Source organism: Agelaius tricolor, unplaced genomic scaffold (genome assembly GCF_023055355.1).
Source record: "Agelaius tricolor isolate 1412-34295 unplaced genomic scaffold, bAgeTri1.0.p SCAF_9, whole genome shotgun sequence".
NCBI lineage: Eukaryota > Metazoa > Chordata > Aves > Passeriformes > Icteridae > Agelaius > Agelaius tricolor.
In genome coordinates, this window is record NW_027269269.1 from 40305780 (window position 1) to 40323638 (window position 17859).

At 39.4% G+C, this 17859-nt stretch overlaps 1 protein-coding gene across 8 annotated transcripts in view; it reads right to left on the bottom strand.

Annotated features, from left to right (window-relative positions):
• Positions 1-17859, bottom strand: part of ROBO1 (roundabout guidance receptor 1) — a 687918-nt gene that overhangs the window by 37657 nt on the left and 632402 nt on the right. For all 8 annotated transcript variants that reach the window (XM_071433703.1, XM_071433709.1, XM_071433705.1 and 5 more), the window contains 5 exons: positions 16085-16206; positions 13679-13910; positions 12319-12440; positions 8200-8371; positions 955-1152 (listed from right to left, as the gene is read on the bottom strand). In XM_071433703.1, coding sequence (XP_071289804.1) covers positions 955-1152; positions 8200-8371; positions 12319-12440; positions 13679-13910; positions 16085-16206 — 846 coding nt within the window. The remainder of the gene's footprint in view (positions 1-954; positions 1153-8199; positions 8372-12318; positions 12441-13678; positions 13911-16084; positions 16207-17859) is intronic.

Consider the following 17859-nt stretch of genomic DNA (forward strand, 5'->3'; position numbering starts at 1 on the left):
GCCTGTCTTCTGATTGCTAAATGTCAAATATAATCCCTCTAGTTCTTCAAAAGCAGGATCTCCCATTTTCTGATTCATTCCAAAATTTATGGTTATCACTCTATAATTACCTATGAGGTACTCCTTTGAGATGTAATGAACTGTAGCTCATTGAATTCAGCTTTAATGTCCAGGCTTAACCTGGAAATTATTTGATCTGGAGGTGTCAAGTTTTTATTCCAGAAGATCTTCCAGGTAGAGATTTTAGTTTTGTTTGTCAGAGAGTATACTGAAAAGCACTGCTTTACCACTGACAATGTGATATATAAGAAGTATCAATAACATGAAATAACATGGAAATGAGAAGTGCTTTAAGTTAGCCCCACTGCTGCCATTCTAACTAAACACAGATGCAGGATGGGATGGCCCCAGAACTCAGTCCCAGCCAAGGGTCTCACAACAGCATTTATGAAAAGAGTCTTGGAAAGCAGACTGACCATTGTGCTTTTACAAAGAGCCACACTTCCCCCAGAACAGGAGAAATTCAAGTACCCACGCCCAAAGTGTTACTGCAATGGACACCACTGTTAGCACTCCCAGCAGCAGGCAAAGCACTGGATGGGGGGACAAAGAGCTGCCATCCACTGCAGATGGCTCCTCTTCAGATGATACAGGGTCAGAAAGCAAGGGCACATTGGAAACCATTCTTTAACCTTCTCATTTGTAGGAGTGTCTTTATAGAAAGCTACTCCTGGTATTCAGCTCAAGACTTATGCTCTAAAGCCAGACTTAGCACGTTATGTAAATATTGCTTTCTCTGCACTGGCTCCTGACCCATACTTCATGAAAGTGCTGATAATTCCTTATTTGAGCCTGAGAAGAACAAGAGGCTGATGACAAAATACATAGGCAGCAAACAGGCATTCAGCAGCCTGTTTGCTATCCTATTTCAGACTGAAATAGGTAATAGGGCACCTTTTCTGATACCAGCGTAGGTACTCGTGAGTCCATTCCTCTTCTTCCTGTGGCGATACAACCAGATGCTGAACACCATGAGGATAATCCAACAGGCTGCACCAATTCCAGCAATAAAGGCAGGCTGCTTTACTACATCAGAAATCTGCTGGGCTAAACTGACTTGATCTTCTGAAGACACAGGGTTTCCATGAGAATCTGAAACAGAGACACCCGTAACAGCCAATTAATTTGAATGAACAGCCGTAAGAGGCAGCATGAAAAGAGCTGACATCATTGCAGTCCAGTTTCTCAAGGTAAAATCCTTAAGACTGCTCTTCCAAATCTCACTTTTACAGGTCTAGATAGAAGTTGTATGTTTTCTGTACAAGACAGGTACCTCCAGTATCACTGACTTTTGTTTGCTTACAAACGCTGCTAAGATCAGGCTATGTATGCAAATAGAAAAGCTCCTAAATTACAAACCTGTGGACTGCTATTTTTTATTTTTCTTTCATTTTAAAAAAGCAACATCAGCTTCAGAAAATTATTCAGAAAATCAGCAAAAAACACACCAAGTGAGAAAAAGCTCTAGTATGAAACATGAGTAGCAAATGTGAACGGGTACAAGTCAGCTCCCCAAACATCCACTCAGAACTGACAATCACTTACAAATTTAAACTACATTCACATGAGGTTGGTATTGAGGAAGATATTTTCATCTGGCAGTTCTTGACAGATTACCTAAATCTTGTATTACACAGCCTAATGTACTGCTTGCAGTCTCTCACTTTGACCCCAATTAAAAAAAGATTGAATATTTAAATGATGTAGAAAAGTAAAACTACAAAATAACCAATCCTGCCCCCTTAAATACGGATGAAAAAGCTAAAGGATAACTAAAAAATTATTTATGAATTGCTAAAAACAGCCAAGGAGTTTCATTAGTAATGAACAAGTAGTGCTTTTCAAAACCATTTAGCCTTAAATACCCCATATCAAAATAAAGAACATGCATTTTTCCACAGACTATTAATTATTTTTTTCATACAGACAGCACCTTTCAGAATTGGTCTTTTCTGCTCCTTCTGTACTGAACTTTTGCAGGAACCTTCTGGGAACAGCAGTAAGAAGACCCAGTTAGTGACCAAGCTTTCTGACTGAAGTGAAGCAACTCAAAGCCAAAATTCTGCCTTCTTGATGCTTTACCACCACAGTGAGCGCTCACTGGAAATTCTATTACTGCACAGGGCATGGGCAAGAATTCAAAGCCTTTACTCAGAGCGGATATTGCTTTACACATTGCACAGCTTGGTCTTTGAAATACCCACTTTTACTCCTGTATAAATTCAAGAGATAGGTGCTTTATACTATTGGTAGGGACATCAAATTCAGAATGAGAGATTAGTGCTTTGAGGAGAAAGGTGCTGTTATTAATTCTATTAATATGAACTATATAAAATCTATTTGCTTAAAACCAGTATCTTTTCCCTATGAACTAAGCAGTGAATGGAATTTTTTAATGATGACAACTTGCATTATGCCAAAACAAGCCTACATAAAACATAAGAAACTGCAATACAAACAAGAGATGGAATCACATCAAATTATTTCCTCTGGAAAAGGACACCTTTTTGAATGGAAAAGGTTGAATTAGTAACAGATTCTCCCAGTGAAGGATTCCAGATTCCAGTTTCTGCGACCTTGAAGTCCAATACCTATTTTTCTCAGAAATCACCCCCACCCATGACTGCTACCTTATTGGAAACTGTATTTCATTTTTCAGCTCACTTTATCTTCTATGATCCTAAGTGCACTGCCTAGCCTAAAAGTTCACCAGGCAGACTCATTCTTTTCTTACTAATACACTCTTTGTGTCTGCTGGGTTTATGGATTTCACGCCTATTTGTGCAAGGTTAAGATGGGTTGCTTCAGATTTTATGGAGACAGGCAAGTGAAGTTCCACACAAGTGGCCAGATGGGCTTAAATGTATAAAGTACACTGTGACCAATGAATTAAAGCTGTCATCTCATCTTTTGTCTCTCTGCAGCTGAGGCCATATTAAGATATGAAAACTTGCATCGTCAGTCTCCTTTTCAAAATGAGTAATTTCTGTGGTTTTAAACAGCTACAGTCCCTTATACAACTTAATGGAATAGAATAAAACATTTATGGAGAGCCTCTGGTCCTGAATAAATAAGAGTGATAAATATTTTTTGTCTCATTCTTAAAATAGATATTTTAAAATAATAACTGCAGGAGAAAAAATAATCACGAGCTCAAAAACCAAATAAGAATGTTTTCTAAACATGTCAACAATTCAGTCATAGAGAAACACAGCACTTTTATACACAGTCTGCATTGCTCAGTCAACATGTGCCTGAATATTATAAAATCCTGAGGAATCTTTGACTGTTTATTATTTTAATTTTAAATTGACATTAATTTCATGCCATTATTTTACTTGCAAGCATAAGAACAGCATAATAATGAACTTTCTTTTAAGAAATTAGGCCTCAGGCACATTGAATATGGGTGGACTGTTAGAGTCATTACATAAGCTGGTATATACCTATGCATATGGGAAAGAGAAAAATGCATCTATGTTCACATACAGTCAAACAAACAGCATAAGAGGAGATGGAAGGGCTTTCAAGAGGTCACATTTGACTATATCCCACTCCTCTTGTAATTCAAAATTAGTTAATATAAAGAGAATGAAATTTAGTGATCTCTTCACAACTAAACACTTACAGGAACATTATCTTGGAAGCCTTTCTTTGAGAAGGGCATCTTCCCTCTCCCTAATAGCCCAGTGAGATCCTGAATGATCAGTCTTGGAAAAAACTCTTGAACTAAAAAAAAAACAACCTAGTTTTTCTTAATCCAAGGAAATTTCTGGAACTTTGACTGATATATAAATGGTTCATAATGAACATTCCTGTTCCTGCTTGCACTCTTCAGGGAGTTGAGCCAAAACAATAAGGGAACATAAACATTCTATGGCAAAGTGCATCCCCCTGCCAGAGCAGCAGCCCCAGCATTTAATGGACTTGGAAATGCCTCAGAGTTGTTGGAGCAGGCTGATCCCACAGCTCCCTGAAACCAGCATATTATCACAGTGACTCATCCCTTCTTCTAGCCCAAGATAAGAGCTTGCTTTTTAATCACAGACAAGGTTGCTGTGGCTATTGCTCACAAGCTACTTGATTTGAATGTCTTGAAGCTCCAAGTTTCCAACTTCAATGGAAACTAATTAGAATTTACATGGAGGAGAACTGGAACCTCTAATCCTCTAGTGTTAAATATTCACATAAATAATAATGTGAAAACTAACATTGAAGTTGCTAAATGATAAATAAAATATTAATATCCATTTAGGACTGGAATGCCAAAGATTCAAAAAAGACAGGAAATTCCAGGCTCAAAGTTGTGCAAGTAACTTAACTTTGCCTTGTGCAAGTATTACCTATGGAATGGTACTTTTCCATATGTATGTCTGATTCAGTATACAAAATGTACAAACACTGAGTAGGAATATGTAACTGGTGTTGACATTGTTAATTCTGGCAATTAAAAACTCGCAGAACACCTGAAACCTGTAACATATTGTTTGACTGTTATCTCAAATCCATGTTCATGATGCAATATGAAAATTATTTGGTGAAACATTACCAAGGTAAGAACATGCTATTTTGTCTCCTTTCTAGATTAATGTTTCCCAAACTGATAAAATATCAATTGTACAATTCAGTCTTATAACATACAGCCTGAGGTGACAGCACCAACCTGATTTGAAAGGGTTTGCTGTGAAGGGTATAAATAAAGATTACTTTGTTAAGTTGTTTGCAGACCACAAACAAAAATATCAACAAAAAACCCCTCACAACTATCATACTCCAAGTACCTTTAGGGCTGACAGAATAATAACCTGAAGGCATGCTAGCTAGTTCACAAATCACATCTCCTAAATGTAGCAGTTAGAATAATAAAGATTCAATGAGACTTTCTTGTGTTTTGTACACTTGAGACATCCTCTGGTTAAATAATACACTCAATATTTACAGTAATTGTGCAGACAACTCTTAATAAATAACTGCACACTATATATTCACACGAATTATGTGTTTAAGAGTAACATTAACTGCAGTTGTGAGGCTTCTCAGAGCTGGTACCAGAAACAAATACATCACAACATGTTCCAATGTTACTACTTACCTGTCAACAAGCATAGGCAATGCTGCCAAGCCACCACAGGCAGTATCCCATCACTGTACGAAAGCTATGCTACAGATCAGCAAAAAATTGCTAATTCTCATCTTTCTGTACAGAGCATTTTTGTGAACAATGTCTTTAAGTCACATGTTGTGACAAGGAAATAAAAGGTTCTATTGAAATTCTGTGATTTTGTTTCTCCATGGCACATTGTTATAGGCATAATATAGTGAGCTGTGGCCAGGTCTCATGAATTTTCTTTCCTTAACACCAAAACTTTTGCAGTCATTCTTTATGTAAAATATCTTTTCTTTTTAAAAAAATAAACAAGTATTTTTTTAAGTCCTCGGAATTCCACAGAAAGCACTAAAAGCTCATTCAAAAGCCAAGATGCAAATTCAGAAGCTTCATGCAGGGTGTTTTAAGGAGACCCATAATTTTTCATCGGATCTCACGATTTTATGTATAACAAGCAAGTTATTTCGTTGGCTTGTCCCTGGTGGCACGGGAAGTCTGGGGTACCACAGCTCAGTGAGCTGCTTCATGTCAGCAGGGACGTGGAAAATGAAAGAGCTTGGAGATTACAATTTGTACCTGTCTTTGTAACAGGTTAAGTGTGTGCACAAGGTCATTTATCACAGCTCAGCTGATGCATGGGACTGCACTGCACGCCTCAGCTCCCGGGGAATCCAACTCCTCCTGTCCTCCCCTCTCCTTCTGGAGGGCTGCCCTGGAAAGGTGACACTTCCTCCTGTCACACACCCTGCTGAGGCTCTGCCCAGGCATGTCCCAGAGTCACCAGCCTGGGAGCATCCCACATAGGCTCAAAGAGGAGACCCAGCCACAGCCCAGTCGCACGTTTTTGTACAAAAAACACATTATAAGGAGACGGACGTTGGATTTTAATGAGAAGGTCTTATTTAGAAAGTGAACCTCAGAATCACACAGTGTATTCTGTCTTCACACATGGAATTCCTATTTATATATATTTTTTAAATGAAGAATTGCACTAATTCAGGTATCAGGAAAGGAATAGTTGGGAGCAGGGCAGAAATATAGTAACTTGAAGCTGTCACACAGTTCTTAGAGCACATACATACAGCATGTCAGGACTGTTTCAAACCCTCTATAAAGAGCATCTTAGTTGTCTTTCCTCCCCCTCCCTGGCCTCCCTTCCCTCTCTCTATAATAATGTAATTTATTGCTGGTGAAAAGTGCCAACTGATGACATCAACAAATTAATTTTCTTTCTTCAGAAAGCTACCCAAAAAACTCTGCTCCACCCCCACGCTGGGAGCACTTCTAAGAACTAGGAATCCAATTCCTTGAGGGGGCTGGAGGAGAACTTGCATCACAGGGCAGAGTTGAATAATCTGCAGCCATTCTTCTACCTGGATGATTTAGGTTGATCTGTGCTGCTACCAAAGAGTGCTAACACTTAAATTTAAGCACTGATTTTCAGCAGCCTCCTGCAGTTGCTGAAAGGGTTGTGGCACCATCGAGATATTTCATCGTTCTGTTTCTTGTGGCATGGATCTCCACAAGACTCCTGCCTCCACATCTTTGCCATGGAACAATTTATGGGATTTGCCATGTAAATTATGGGATTTACTAAAATACATCTGGATTTGGCCATGCCACTTAATTAGAGACAAGCAGTGAAACAAAGTCCAACCATGAGGAAATATGTGCATTCTGCCAGACTTGCACACTGAACACCTTTCAAGGCATGGGATCTCTGCTTGTTTTCTAACATAGTAACAATAAAGGACAGGAACCCAGAAGTGGGCAAAAACCTTACCCTGACAGTCTGATTTGCTTCTTTTTCAACTTCACAAACCTCAAAGTGATTAAGTTTCATTATTAAATTCACCTTCATTTAGAATTTGCTTATCTTCAGACAAAAGGAAAAAAAAAAGAAGTGGTTATGGAGTTCTTGGTTTTGAAGATTTGAGGTTATCCTCATACACCTCACTAATGCAGAATTTTCAAAACCTAAGCCACATAGAATAAGCTTGATTTTGACTGGCTGTAGAAAGCTGTGAATGGTAGCTGGCTGTAGAAATAACTACATGGTTTTCCTGTAATAATTCCATATTAATGGAATATCATACAAGCTGTGTGCAATTTTATTGTAAAATCTCCATCAATGTAATTGGGAATCATATACCTGTCTAATTTAAGTAAGCTAAAGATGGCCCTTCTTTTAATACCTAAGGAAATGTACAAGTAATTTTCCATATTAGTTGCTCTGTCTTGTTTTCACATGCTCTTAATTATAGATTTTTAAATACAACAAGTGAAATAAGAAGGTAGATCTACTAATGATACAGAGACAGACAGGACATAAAGTCCAAAGCAACATGCTGAGCTTGCTTTCATAATTACACACTGTAATGATAAGGTATTTTGCTCCAGGCATACTATAAAAAGCAGCATATGACTATACTTAAAGCTATTTTAAATAATCCTCAGCTAACCAATAGCAAAGATGCATTTTTCCCAGAAACATCCAGGAGCAATGTCCCTGGTCATTGCTCATTTATGACAGCAATGTTTGGTGTAAATCAGATTAGAAGGTCAAATTTTAGTAAATTATTTGTGGACATCTTTTTTTCCTGTACTCAGGTTATTTACTAGCTTTCACACATAGTTGATATTTATTGTGCCTAATTTTAGGATGCTTTTTTTTTTGCTTCAATAATGATAATGTCTGGTCAAGACAAATTACATCCTAAAGTGGATCAACACCTAAAGATTCATACTCCCCTACAAGTTTCTAAGGGTGAAAATTCACTTTGAAAAGTCCACAACTAAAAAGCACTGCTGAGCTGGGAGATTTAAAAACACCCCTGTGTTGTTTTAATCCCACCTTTAGAATGCAGTTCTAAGGCAAGTTTGAAAACCAGAAATGCCAAACCCTGCTATTCCTGAGATCAAGTAACACTATCTATTTCACTTGTCTCCAAAGTATTTCTGGTGCCATAAAAGACGAAAGCAAACAAACAGAAATCACCCACAGCAAGGGGCAGGATTACCAGGAAGCTTACCTAGCTGGATAAACTGGGGATCACTTTTCACCCCAGGTCCTGCCCCAGTGCTGGCAGCCACCTCCACGCTGTATCGGATGCCGGGCACGAGGGAGGGGATGACCACGGAGAAGGTGGTGCCGTCCACGGTCTTGTTGATGTGGTATCGGCTCTCGTTGCCAAGGCACCAAACCTGCAGGCAAGCAAAGGCTCAGAATTCAGCTCTGAAGGGGAAGAAGGAGGGAAGCTGATGCATTCTTTCCTTCTGGATGAGGAAATTTACACTTTGTCACTGTTCTAACATCTGCAGTTGTGGATTGCTGCCCTAGGCCCTCCATGAATACTGAAAAGGCACTCCTTGTTCCAATGAGCTGCTCCAACTACCACCATTATGTGGCTGCATTTCTCTTCTCAGAGAAAAGCAAGGCACAACTTCCCAAAGATATTTTCTGAGAATCGCAGTGAGGAACCTCAGAGAAAGGAAAAACAATTCTTATGTCAATTTTTGCTCCTGTGTTGCACCAAAGTAGAGTGCAATATGGAGATTGTTTACCCAAAGTGATGGGGTTTTGTTTCCTTGGTGTATTAGGACCAAGCGTGTCTCCAGACTGCTGGTCAGCAATCAGTCACAAAATTTTTTCAGTTGAGTGCTTGTGCCATTTCAGCTTAGATGTAGTGTCATATAGTATAGAATAATATAATATAATAAAGTAATTAATTAACCTTCTAATATAATAGAATCAAATGCGTCATTTCCTCCCTTCGTCGAGGGGTTGCTGCTTTTACCATACCATTACTTGATGAGTTTATCACAATTCATTTAGAGTTCAACAAGTGCTAATGAAACTACAAGCATGGGAAGCCCCACAGCCAAGAACTGTTCACATAAACAACAAAGTAAGAGCGTTCAGTAAAATGAATTTGCAATTCTCTTATTCAGGAATTATGTGTCACTCAAGTGCACAAGCAAGTCTTTCATCAAATGACATCTTAAGAGAACTGATGTCATGCTGGAATCCAAATGGTTTTGGTTTTTCTTTTTTTTAGATGGCAGCTAGGGGCAAATATTGAGTGATATGCTGTCTTCTAATTGAGACAACAGCATGATATCAGATTTCATCCAAGATACAGGCCTAGTGATTTCAAATCACAGCTTCATATATTACATCAGTGACATGAAATGGCAAGGAGAAACAAAATGATGAGATATCTTTATATCTTTAGGCCTGAACCACTGATGTGGCAAATGCTTTTAGGAGGATGGCTGAACTCCCAACTGCTATTCAAGGTGAAGTAGCAGCTAATCTACATCTGCTAAAAAAAGCGGTGCCTATTTCCTTTTTGTGCCTTTTCCACAAATGTATTGCTCTACAAAGAACATTTATTCAGAAAGTTAAATTAGTTAAATTCAATACTTTATCTGTAAAGAAGCAAACCTGGCTGAGAACAGCAGCACATCGGAACCTGGGCCGATTGTACACGGGAGGGAAGATTTTGCTTTCAACATATGGAGCTCCTAAAAGATTTAGTGCCCAGATAGCTGCTTTAAATCCCTCATGCAATTCTGCTGCTGTGGAGACTGCCAGGTGAGGGGGATAGACTTTCACATGTAGAACAATTGCTACAGCCCCTCCTGCACTGCCCTTGCTGCCCGGACACTGGAAATTTTATCTCACCTTCAGGACATTATAAAAACCCTTTTTCCTCCTCTGGATGCCACGGACTGCAACAAGGCTAGTGGGACACTGTGAGGATGTGAAATGCATTTTAGGTTCCTTTGAAATTGAATCCCAGCACAGGATATGTGTAAGTGCTGCTGCAGAGCAGGTCAGAGCACATGAAGAGAATCTCCTTTTTGTGTTCTGACACTACATAGAGACTGTTTCAATCAGTGCTAGGGGTAAAACTATTACTCATACTGGTCTTGAATCCTAAAGGATGGGCACAGAAATGCTCTTATATAAATAAGAACTCAATTAAGTGAGGAACAAAAGACTCAAATCTACATTTGGACTAAAGTCAATTTCACAGAAATTATTACTGCTACCTTGTAAAATGGTGCATGTGCAAACGATGAAACATTTATTTCATTATGTACTTGTAATCATGAACTACTAATTCAGAAAAAAAAGCTTTTGTTTTTAGGCACTCGAGTACATGGAGAAGTGCATGAAACAAGAATGTCAGGTCAAACATCAAGTTGTTCAGTACTTGCCACCCTACATTTGACTGTATACATAAATAGGCAAGTGAAAATAAACCTTTAAAATGTTATAAAAGAAGAATGAATTCACATCATAAGAGACACGTAAGGGAAGAGAGAATTAGTAGAACAAGAGAATTTCTAACTTTGTGTTAGGGAAGGAGAAAATTACTTATGCTGTGAACTTGAATTTCTGGGGTTTTGTGTATGCTACTGACAATTCTTCAATTAAGATAGTATCCTTCTTCCTATTTATTTTATCCTTTAATTAAAGTAGGTACACTCTTGCCTTTGATCTGAACTGCTGAGAAAATAATGAACTGCCCCACATATGCATACCTTTTTTTTTTTTTAATTTTCAGAGAAAAGAGAAGATAGAAAAACAAAAGGGGAAGAGAAAAGAGAAAATTTCACAAGTCTTCTATTTGAATTTTTTCTTGTTAATAGTTCTTAATCTAAAATCATCAGTTCTGCATTTCAGTAGTTTTTTTGACAAAACCAGCAATTACATATAGCACCTTCAGTAGGAATGGCATATATATTTTCACATAGATTTTTTTTTATATTATATTTTTTTCACATTATATTTTTCATAGATATTTTTTTATGTTGTTTTTCTGTCCATGGTGAAAAGCACAAAGGAAAACCATGGCATCAGTGCAACACATACAGATGCTAGACATGCCACTGTGCCATCTACTGCTAAATAAGCACTACAGTGTGCTTGCTCCAGCACTTGGTAACCTGTCCCCTCAAAATCCTGGGATTTGGGAGGTGGGGTATGGACTATATCCACTCAGAAATGTGAATTTACTGACTTTTATCATTGTATCATTGCAACCTTAACATGCCTCTGATGCAGTTTCTTGTAAATAATTCTCAAGGTCTAGCTTTCAATAAAATAACATCACCAAGTATTTTTTCCAATTACATTGTATTATATATCTGAAACTAGGTCATAAATAGATTTTATTTTACCAGTTGACCAGGTTCTGAAAAGGGTTTTATTATTCTAAATTGACCATGAAGCTTATAAATCTCTTCCCTTTCCTATTTTTACTGAGAAGAAAAGAAAATCAGAATGAGTGTTGATGGCTAGGAATATAGGTTTATAGCACTGTGTTTAAACCTAAAAAATAGCCAAGACATTCTCATTGAAAAGATTTTCTCAATAATGTGCATTTGCAGGGGGCTAAAACCAAAGCTCCTGCCCTTCCATGGTTACAAAGCTTACTTGAGACCTACATTTAAAACATCTCTAGCTTGCTTAGGAAAAATAAACTTCATTTACTTTGCTATGTAAATTACCACCAAAAAATTTGAAACGCAAATACAGTCTGTGTTCATAAGTGAATGACAAACAATAAATATTTTTAATGTACTTTCAATTTGTTAAAAATTAAACAACATAATGAGAACTGTGTTTGGAAGAAAAGAAAAAATTTCTATGCAGTAATAGATTTATTATCATAGAAGCACATTCTTTCCTTGAAAGTTTTCCATTTGTTTTAACTACCCAGTTACGCATAATTTACTCAGATCTTAACACTGTTAATTATTATCCCTGAGCTTTTCAACTCATTAAGCCTGTTTATATTTACTACCTTGGCCAGTGTCTTGGAGTCACAAAGTGGCTCTCAAACAGGTATGATTCCCTCTCTCCTGGTGTGTGCTCTTCCCAAGTCATAATGGAGGCAAGGCAGGAGCTGTTTTAATTAAGAGTGTTGACCCTTTGCTTTGATTTATGGAGGCTGTTTTAATTGCCTGACACCACCTAGGCAGAATCACTAAAAAGATGGAGTTTGAGTCAAAGCAGTGACTTTCTCTCCCGTTTTCTCGCAGTAACCAGAAGATGGAGCCAAGCACCCACGAACAGCCCTTCCCTCACTGCCTGGCCATGCTCCCTCTGCCAGGGGACCAAGCCATGCCAGCAGTACCTTGTATTCCTGAACCATCCCGTTCTGGTTGTCCTCGGGGGGTGGCTGCCAGGTGACCACGATTGCTGTCCCGTTCCCATCGTTCTTAGTCACTGAAACACTCTGAGGTGGGGCGCTGGGAGCTGTTTGTTGGGAAAGAAGAATTGAATAGTTATGTCTGTCACACCCACAAATGAGCTCAAGTGGAAGATGAATTCTAGGCTCTACAAATACAATCTTTTCTGCCCCACTCTTCACTGAGGGCAGTCTCTGCCCACAAGATGAAGTGATACAGAAGGAAAATGTGTGACCCAACAACCAGGCTCTGAGTTCTGCTGTAGTTTTGCTGCACAGGCCAGGAAAAGTAACATTCCAAATTGTACTCTCAGATATCCATTACCTGCACGTCACAGTTCTGGGCACTGAGTTCCCCACTGGTCTCAAATCAGCTCACCCAGGATCAACAGTTTTGAAAAATAAATCCTATATAGTCCCCAGTCTAAATCTCAGTTCCTCTAGAGTGTAAAAAAATAATGAGTAATACAAAACTTACTAAAATCTGGACATATTGTGTTAGTATTAACATATTTATAATAATAATTTATGTTTTGAATTTGAAATAATCCTTCTAAAAAGTGGATGCTTACCTGATGCTTAGTATGAATGCAGCTATGCACACCACATGCAGAAATAAACTGGAGCTACACCCCTTTTCTAATGGAGGAGGAAGATAGAAAGGGAAAGGTTGCACATCCTAGCAGAAGCACCAAAATCCCTATTCAGAGGCACTGGCCACCTTGCATACTTATCATGCCTGTGCAGCAACAAAAGGAAGAGCTTTATGAACCTTGTCTTTTTAGCTCATGTATGAGATGGAAATACATAATTTAGTCCACTCTATCTGTTGCCCTCATTCATCTTTGCATTTTGTCTCACTGATTGATCCACATATAAAAGCCTTCTAAAAACCATGGTTTTCATTCCCCCAGCTACACTGCTTTGATGATTTCTGTGGTGTCTGCTATCTACTCAAGATAGTGATTAGCAAGTGCTTCAATCTGACAGAAGTCACTTGTGACCAGCCCATGAACTCAGCAGGGAGGAGTGCGTACACTGCAGGGAAGATAAAAAAGCACATTTCTCATTGTGTGTTGGAGGGGATTTTTGCACATCCCTCTCTCTCTGTCTCTCATGCCTGGCTCAGAATATTTACTTCTGTGTCACCAAACAATTCACATAATGATCAGTCTCCTCTGCCACAGATTGCTGCTCTCAAACAGCATGCACTTCAAACAAGATCAAATAATGAACATATCAGAGGAAAGCTGGCCAGGCTGCTACTTCAAAAAGGAAAGATGAAGACAGTCTAGCTCCTACTTGCCTTCTTCCAGGGTCTTTGCAAATTTCACTTCACTATCTGCTCCCTGAAACTCATTAAAGAAAGGGCGGGCCTTGATTTCGTAGTTTACGCCTTTCTTCAGCTCCGGAATGATAACGCTGTTTTTGGTGGGAGTCCTCACTTCAAAGATCAACCACTCTGATTCTCCATAAGATGCTGGTGTGGGCCGGTACAGAATTTTATATCCTTGAATATACTGAGATTGCTGGTCCACCTGGCAAGAGAGCAGAACACAGAACATATCCATAAACAGACAGGCACCAGGGGTGATGCCCATGCACGGCCCCTGGACTATCCCTCATGCTACTCAAAGCAAACATCACTGCCAAAGCAGATAAAGGCTCCTTGCATTACAGCAAATTACAGGCCTGACTCACAAGTGCATTAATCTCTTTGATGCTGGTAGAACTGTGCTGGTTTCCCTGGATTTAGGCAGGCATTAAAGGGGGATAATGAAATTGTATAATATGGCCCAGCTCCATGAAATGAACAGTCGTCTCTGCATCCATGGAGCAAAAGAGCTTGGCACAGGCCTGACTGCTGCCCAATTGAATCTGGAGAGCTGGGCTGGACACATAGAGAAAGGTAGATCTACAGTGCCACAGCTGAGGGTGATGAATATGGAGATCAAAGAGAGGGCCTGTCAACTCTCCTGAGGTATGGAAACTTCCCAAAACCCGTGAAATGAGCACCACTTCCTGCCTGCTCCTTTGTGGGGAAAGCAAACTGAGTGGGTGGCCAGCTGGCACTGTGGCTGTGGCTGTGTCAGAGGGCAGAGCTCTCCAAAGAGTTCCCCCATGTCCACCCACCAGTGGGAGGCCCTCTGCTAGAAGGAAAGGCCCAGGATGCAAGAGGGAACATAAAACTCAGTATGGTAACATGGATGAGACTTGGAAAAGCAAATCAAGCTGAGGCTCAGTGGTCCTGAGTGCTTTTCAAACTAAGGCAATTTTATACTAAATGTATGGAGAAAGAGATCTGAGTGTAATCAAGGGCAGGTGTGGCTATATGTTTGGCTATAGCTGAAACAGAAAGCTACCTTACACAACTGATCTTTTGTGGACCACTCACTATCTTTTTAACTGCTGGTTTCAATTTCTGATGAATAAGGAAGTCTAATAACAAGCACAATAAAATTTTTAAAGTGCATCAGATTTTCCTGTTTTCAAAAATCTCATACAATGATATATAATAAAACTGTGTGCTTGCAATTTTAATCCAAAGAGCAACACATTTCATTTTTAATAATCACATAAAGAATGCATGTGTTAGCTGAAACTGAGGTAATGCTTATTTTTGAAATTGCAGAGAAGCCACAGGCCACCCAAAAGACCGACAAAAGCTGCCTGTCTGGAAAAGGTTGTTCTGTAAGTAAAGGTCAAACAAAATTTGCTAGGAACCTCAAAGATGCATTAGTTTAGAACAGGAGATTGCCTGCTGCAGGTGGCCATACTGCAGGTGAGAGTGTAATTACTGTGCAGCACAACAGACATTATTGCAGCATTGAGGAGCCCTGGGTGTAGGTCAGGACTCCTTTGGGCTACAGCTCTTGTACAAAGTCAAAATGCCTTTTGTTCCTGTTCAAAATATTCTGCTATGGCATGGCCAGCCCGTGCTGTCCCACACTACCCCTGCCAATATATTGGAATGTTCAGATGCAAGTCCCACAAAGACCTCAAGGCTCACTCCTTATGGTTTTATTTTTGTACATGGTATAATTATATCCCCAACTTTTTCCTAATTCTGCATTCCATTTTCAAACTGATCATTGAGTTACATTCCTGACTCTCTCAGTTCCTCTGCTATGACCTCCACGTGGCCAACCTTCTGCTTTCCTGCTGCCAGAGCAACACCAATGTTGCTCTGGCCTTTTTGACCTCTTTGCCTTTTTGACCTCTTCTCCCTGCACCAGGTGTACTCAGGGCACCACAGGAAAGGAGAGGTTCAGATGAAGGAAATCCGATTTGGGTGTGTCTGTCAGTGTGTCTGTAGCAGGGAGGTAACACTCTTGAACAGAATTATGCAGTATTTCTCTCTACAGGTGACTGACAGAGAGAATTGCCCATGTTATCTCATTAAGGGACTGATATATGTCCTGCTGAGAGCAGTGGAAAGGCTTCAAATGATATGACTGAGGAGGTGCTATAGCTTCCAGAGGAGGACTCTGAAACCCTTACCCTATTGTAAACAGCATTCTCTATGCAGACAAAGATGGAGAAAATGGGTAAAATTTAATGAAAAAGCCGAGCACAACTAGCACTTTTCCCAGGGAAAAACATTTGCAAGCATACAAACTACTCAGCTCCTTAAAGTGTGACCCCACTGCAGTGGAAGCAGGACATCTCAGCAGCACGTGTAACCACCAGCAGGGTACAGGTTTGTACTCACAGTCCAATGAACTTCGATTGAGGAGGAAGAAAGGATGGTAGGGTTGTGCAGGTGTAGCACCACGTCACCCAGCTCTCTCTGGACCTGCTTGTGATCCACACCTTGACTTGTTGGTGGAACATCTGCAATAATTTAAGATTCCATTCTCACAAGTACACGTGATTGTTGAAATAATACATGCAAATACAAATGAGTGTGTCAGAAAGTATATGATGCTATCACTAACGAAGCTGAACCTAACTACTTCCTAATCATGTCAGAAAAAACTACATGAAGCATTTTCTTGAGCAAATCACCAGCATTTAGGTAGTACCAACTCAAGACACTGCACTTTCTTTGACAGTGAGGGTAATCTGCACAAAAAGACACACCACACTCAAGGAGAGCTTTGTTAAATGCCTACAGCAGCAACTCTTTATTCTTTCCTGCTGGGAAAACATTCTATTGCCCACTGCCAATTCCAAGAGACCAGGAAACCTATAAAGAACAGCAAAAGCAGAAGCTGTATCTTTAGATAAATTCATGACAAACTTACTTGGTGTCACTACAAAATAATGTTAACAACCAGAGAAAAGATAAATTAGTCATATGGCTGCAGCTTCTCTAATGGCAAGAGGCTTCTGTAAACAGGAGGCAGAGCCCAGTTGAGAGCTGTCTGGATTGTCTGATATTTGGTCTATCTTATAGCTGGAAGGATTATTCATATGCATGAAGGGACAAATTCCTCTCTAAACATGCAATAGTATGACGAAAACACATATTTTTTGCATATTGAGCCCTTGGAAAGCACATTTAACTGAAATGGAATGACTGTAAAACGTGTAAAATTTACAGGGTAATCACTAAGAGGGTATCTAAAACATTTACTATGGAAAGCAGAATAACAGCTTCTGTTCTAGGTTCACATCTCACTCCTTGATCTCCTCATTTTAAACAAATACCATGCTGACTATGGCTAAAATTCTATGACTGGAAATTCATGAAAAGTACTTGCAGTGATTACTACTGAAGTTAATGTGTAGTCAGTGAGTGACAAATCTGGATTTTTAGCAAGCAACATTGGTAATAACAAAAGAACAAAACCAAAAAATCCTCCACTGAGTCGCTGCTATATCCCCATGTAGTATGTTCTGCAAACAGTCCATTATCACAGTATTTCCCTCCTCCCAAAGTTTGAAAGCATTAAAGATAAAAGCTTCTGTTTGGGAGCATTGCCTAAATATCACCGTGCTCAGAATGTAACAGGAAAGCCAGTGGAATAATTAGTTCTAGCTTTGCTAGTCAGAAGAGATGAGTCATCCACAATATGGATCAAACTATTCACAGCCATTTGCACTTCTGGGCTATAAAATGATGTGTGCGCTCTCTTGTTTCGGCTCCAAGCTTCCAAGAAGGGACTGTCAGTGAAAACACCCAGGAATGAGGTTGTTAATGCCTGTGAAGTGTGAAGATGAAGGTACTAGGAAGGCAGTGCTGAAGGGATGAAGGCACTGAAGGCAGAAAACTACCTTCATCTTGGTTTGTGGAATGAACAAGCAGCTAGGACCAGACTATACCACCCTCATGACAAAAGCCAACTGGAAATTCCTGAACTTTCTTAGCTAGACCACAACTTAAACAAAAATGAAATTATATTGGAAGAAGAGCAGAACTGGTCTAAAGGACTTGACACTCAACACATTTGACATATTTCTTAAAATTGGAGCACATTTTATGTCTTAGTTGTTATTTTCACCGAGTTATTGTGCAGCTCTTGGGTTTTCAGCTCTACTAGG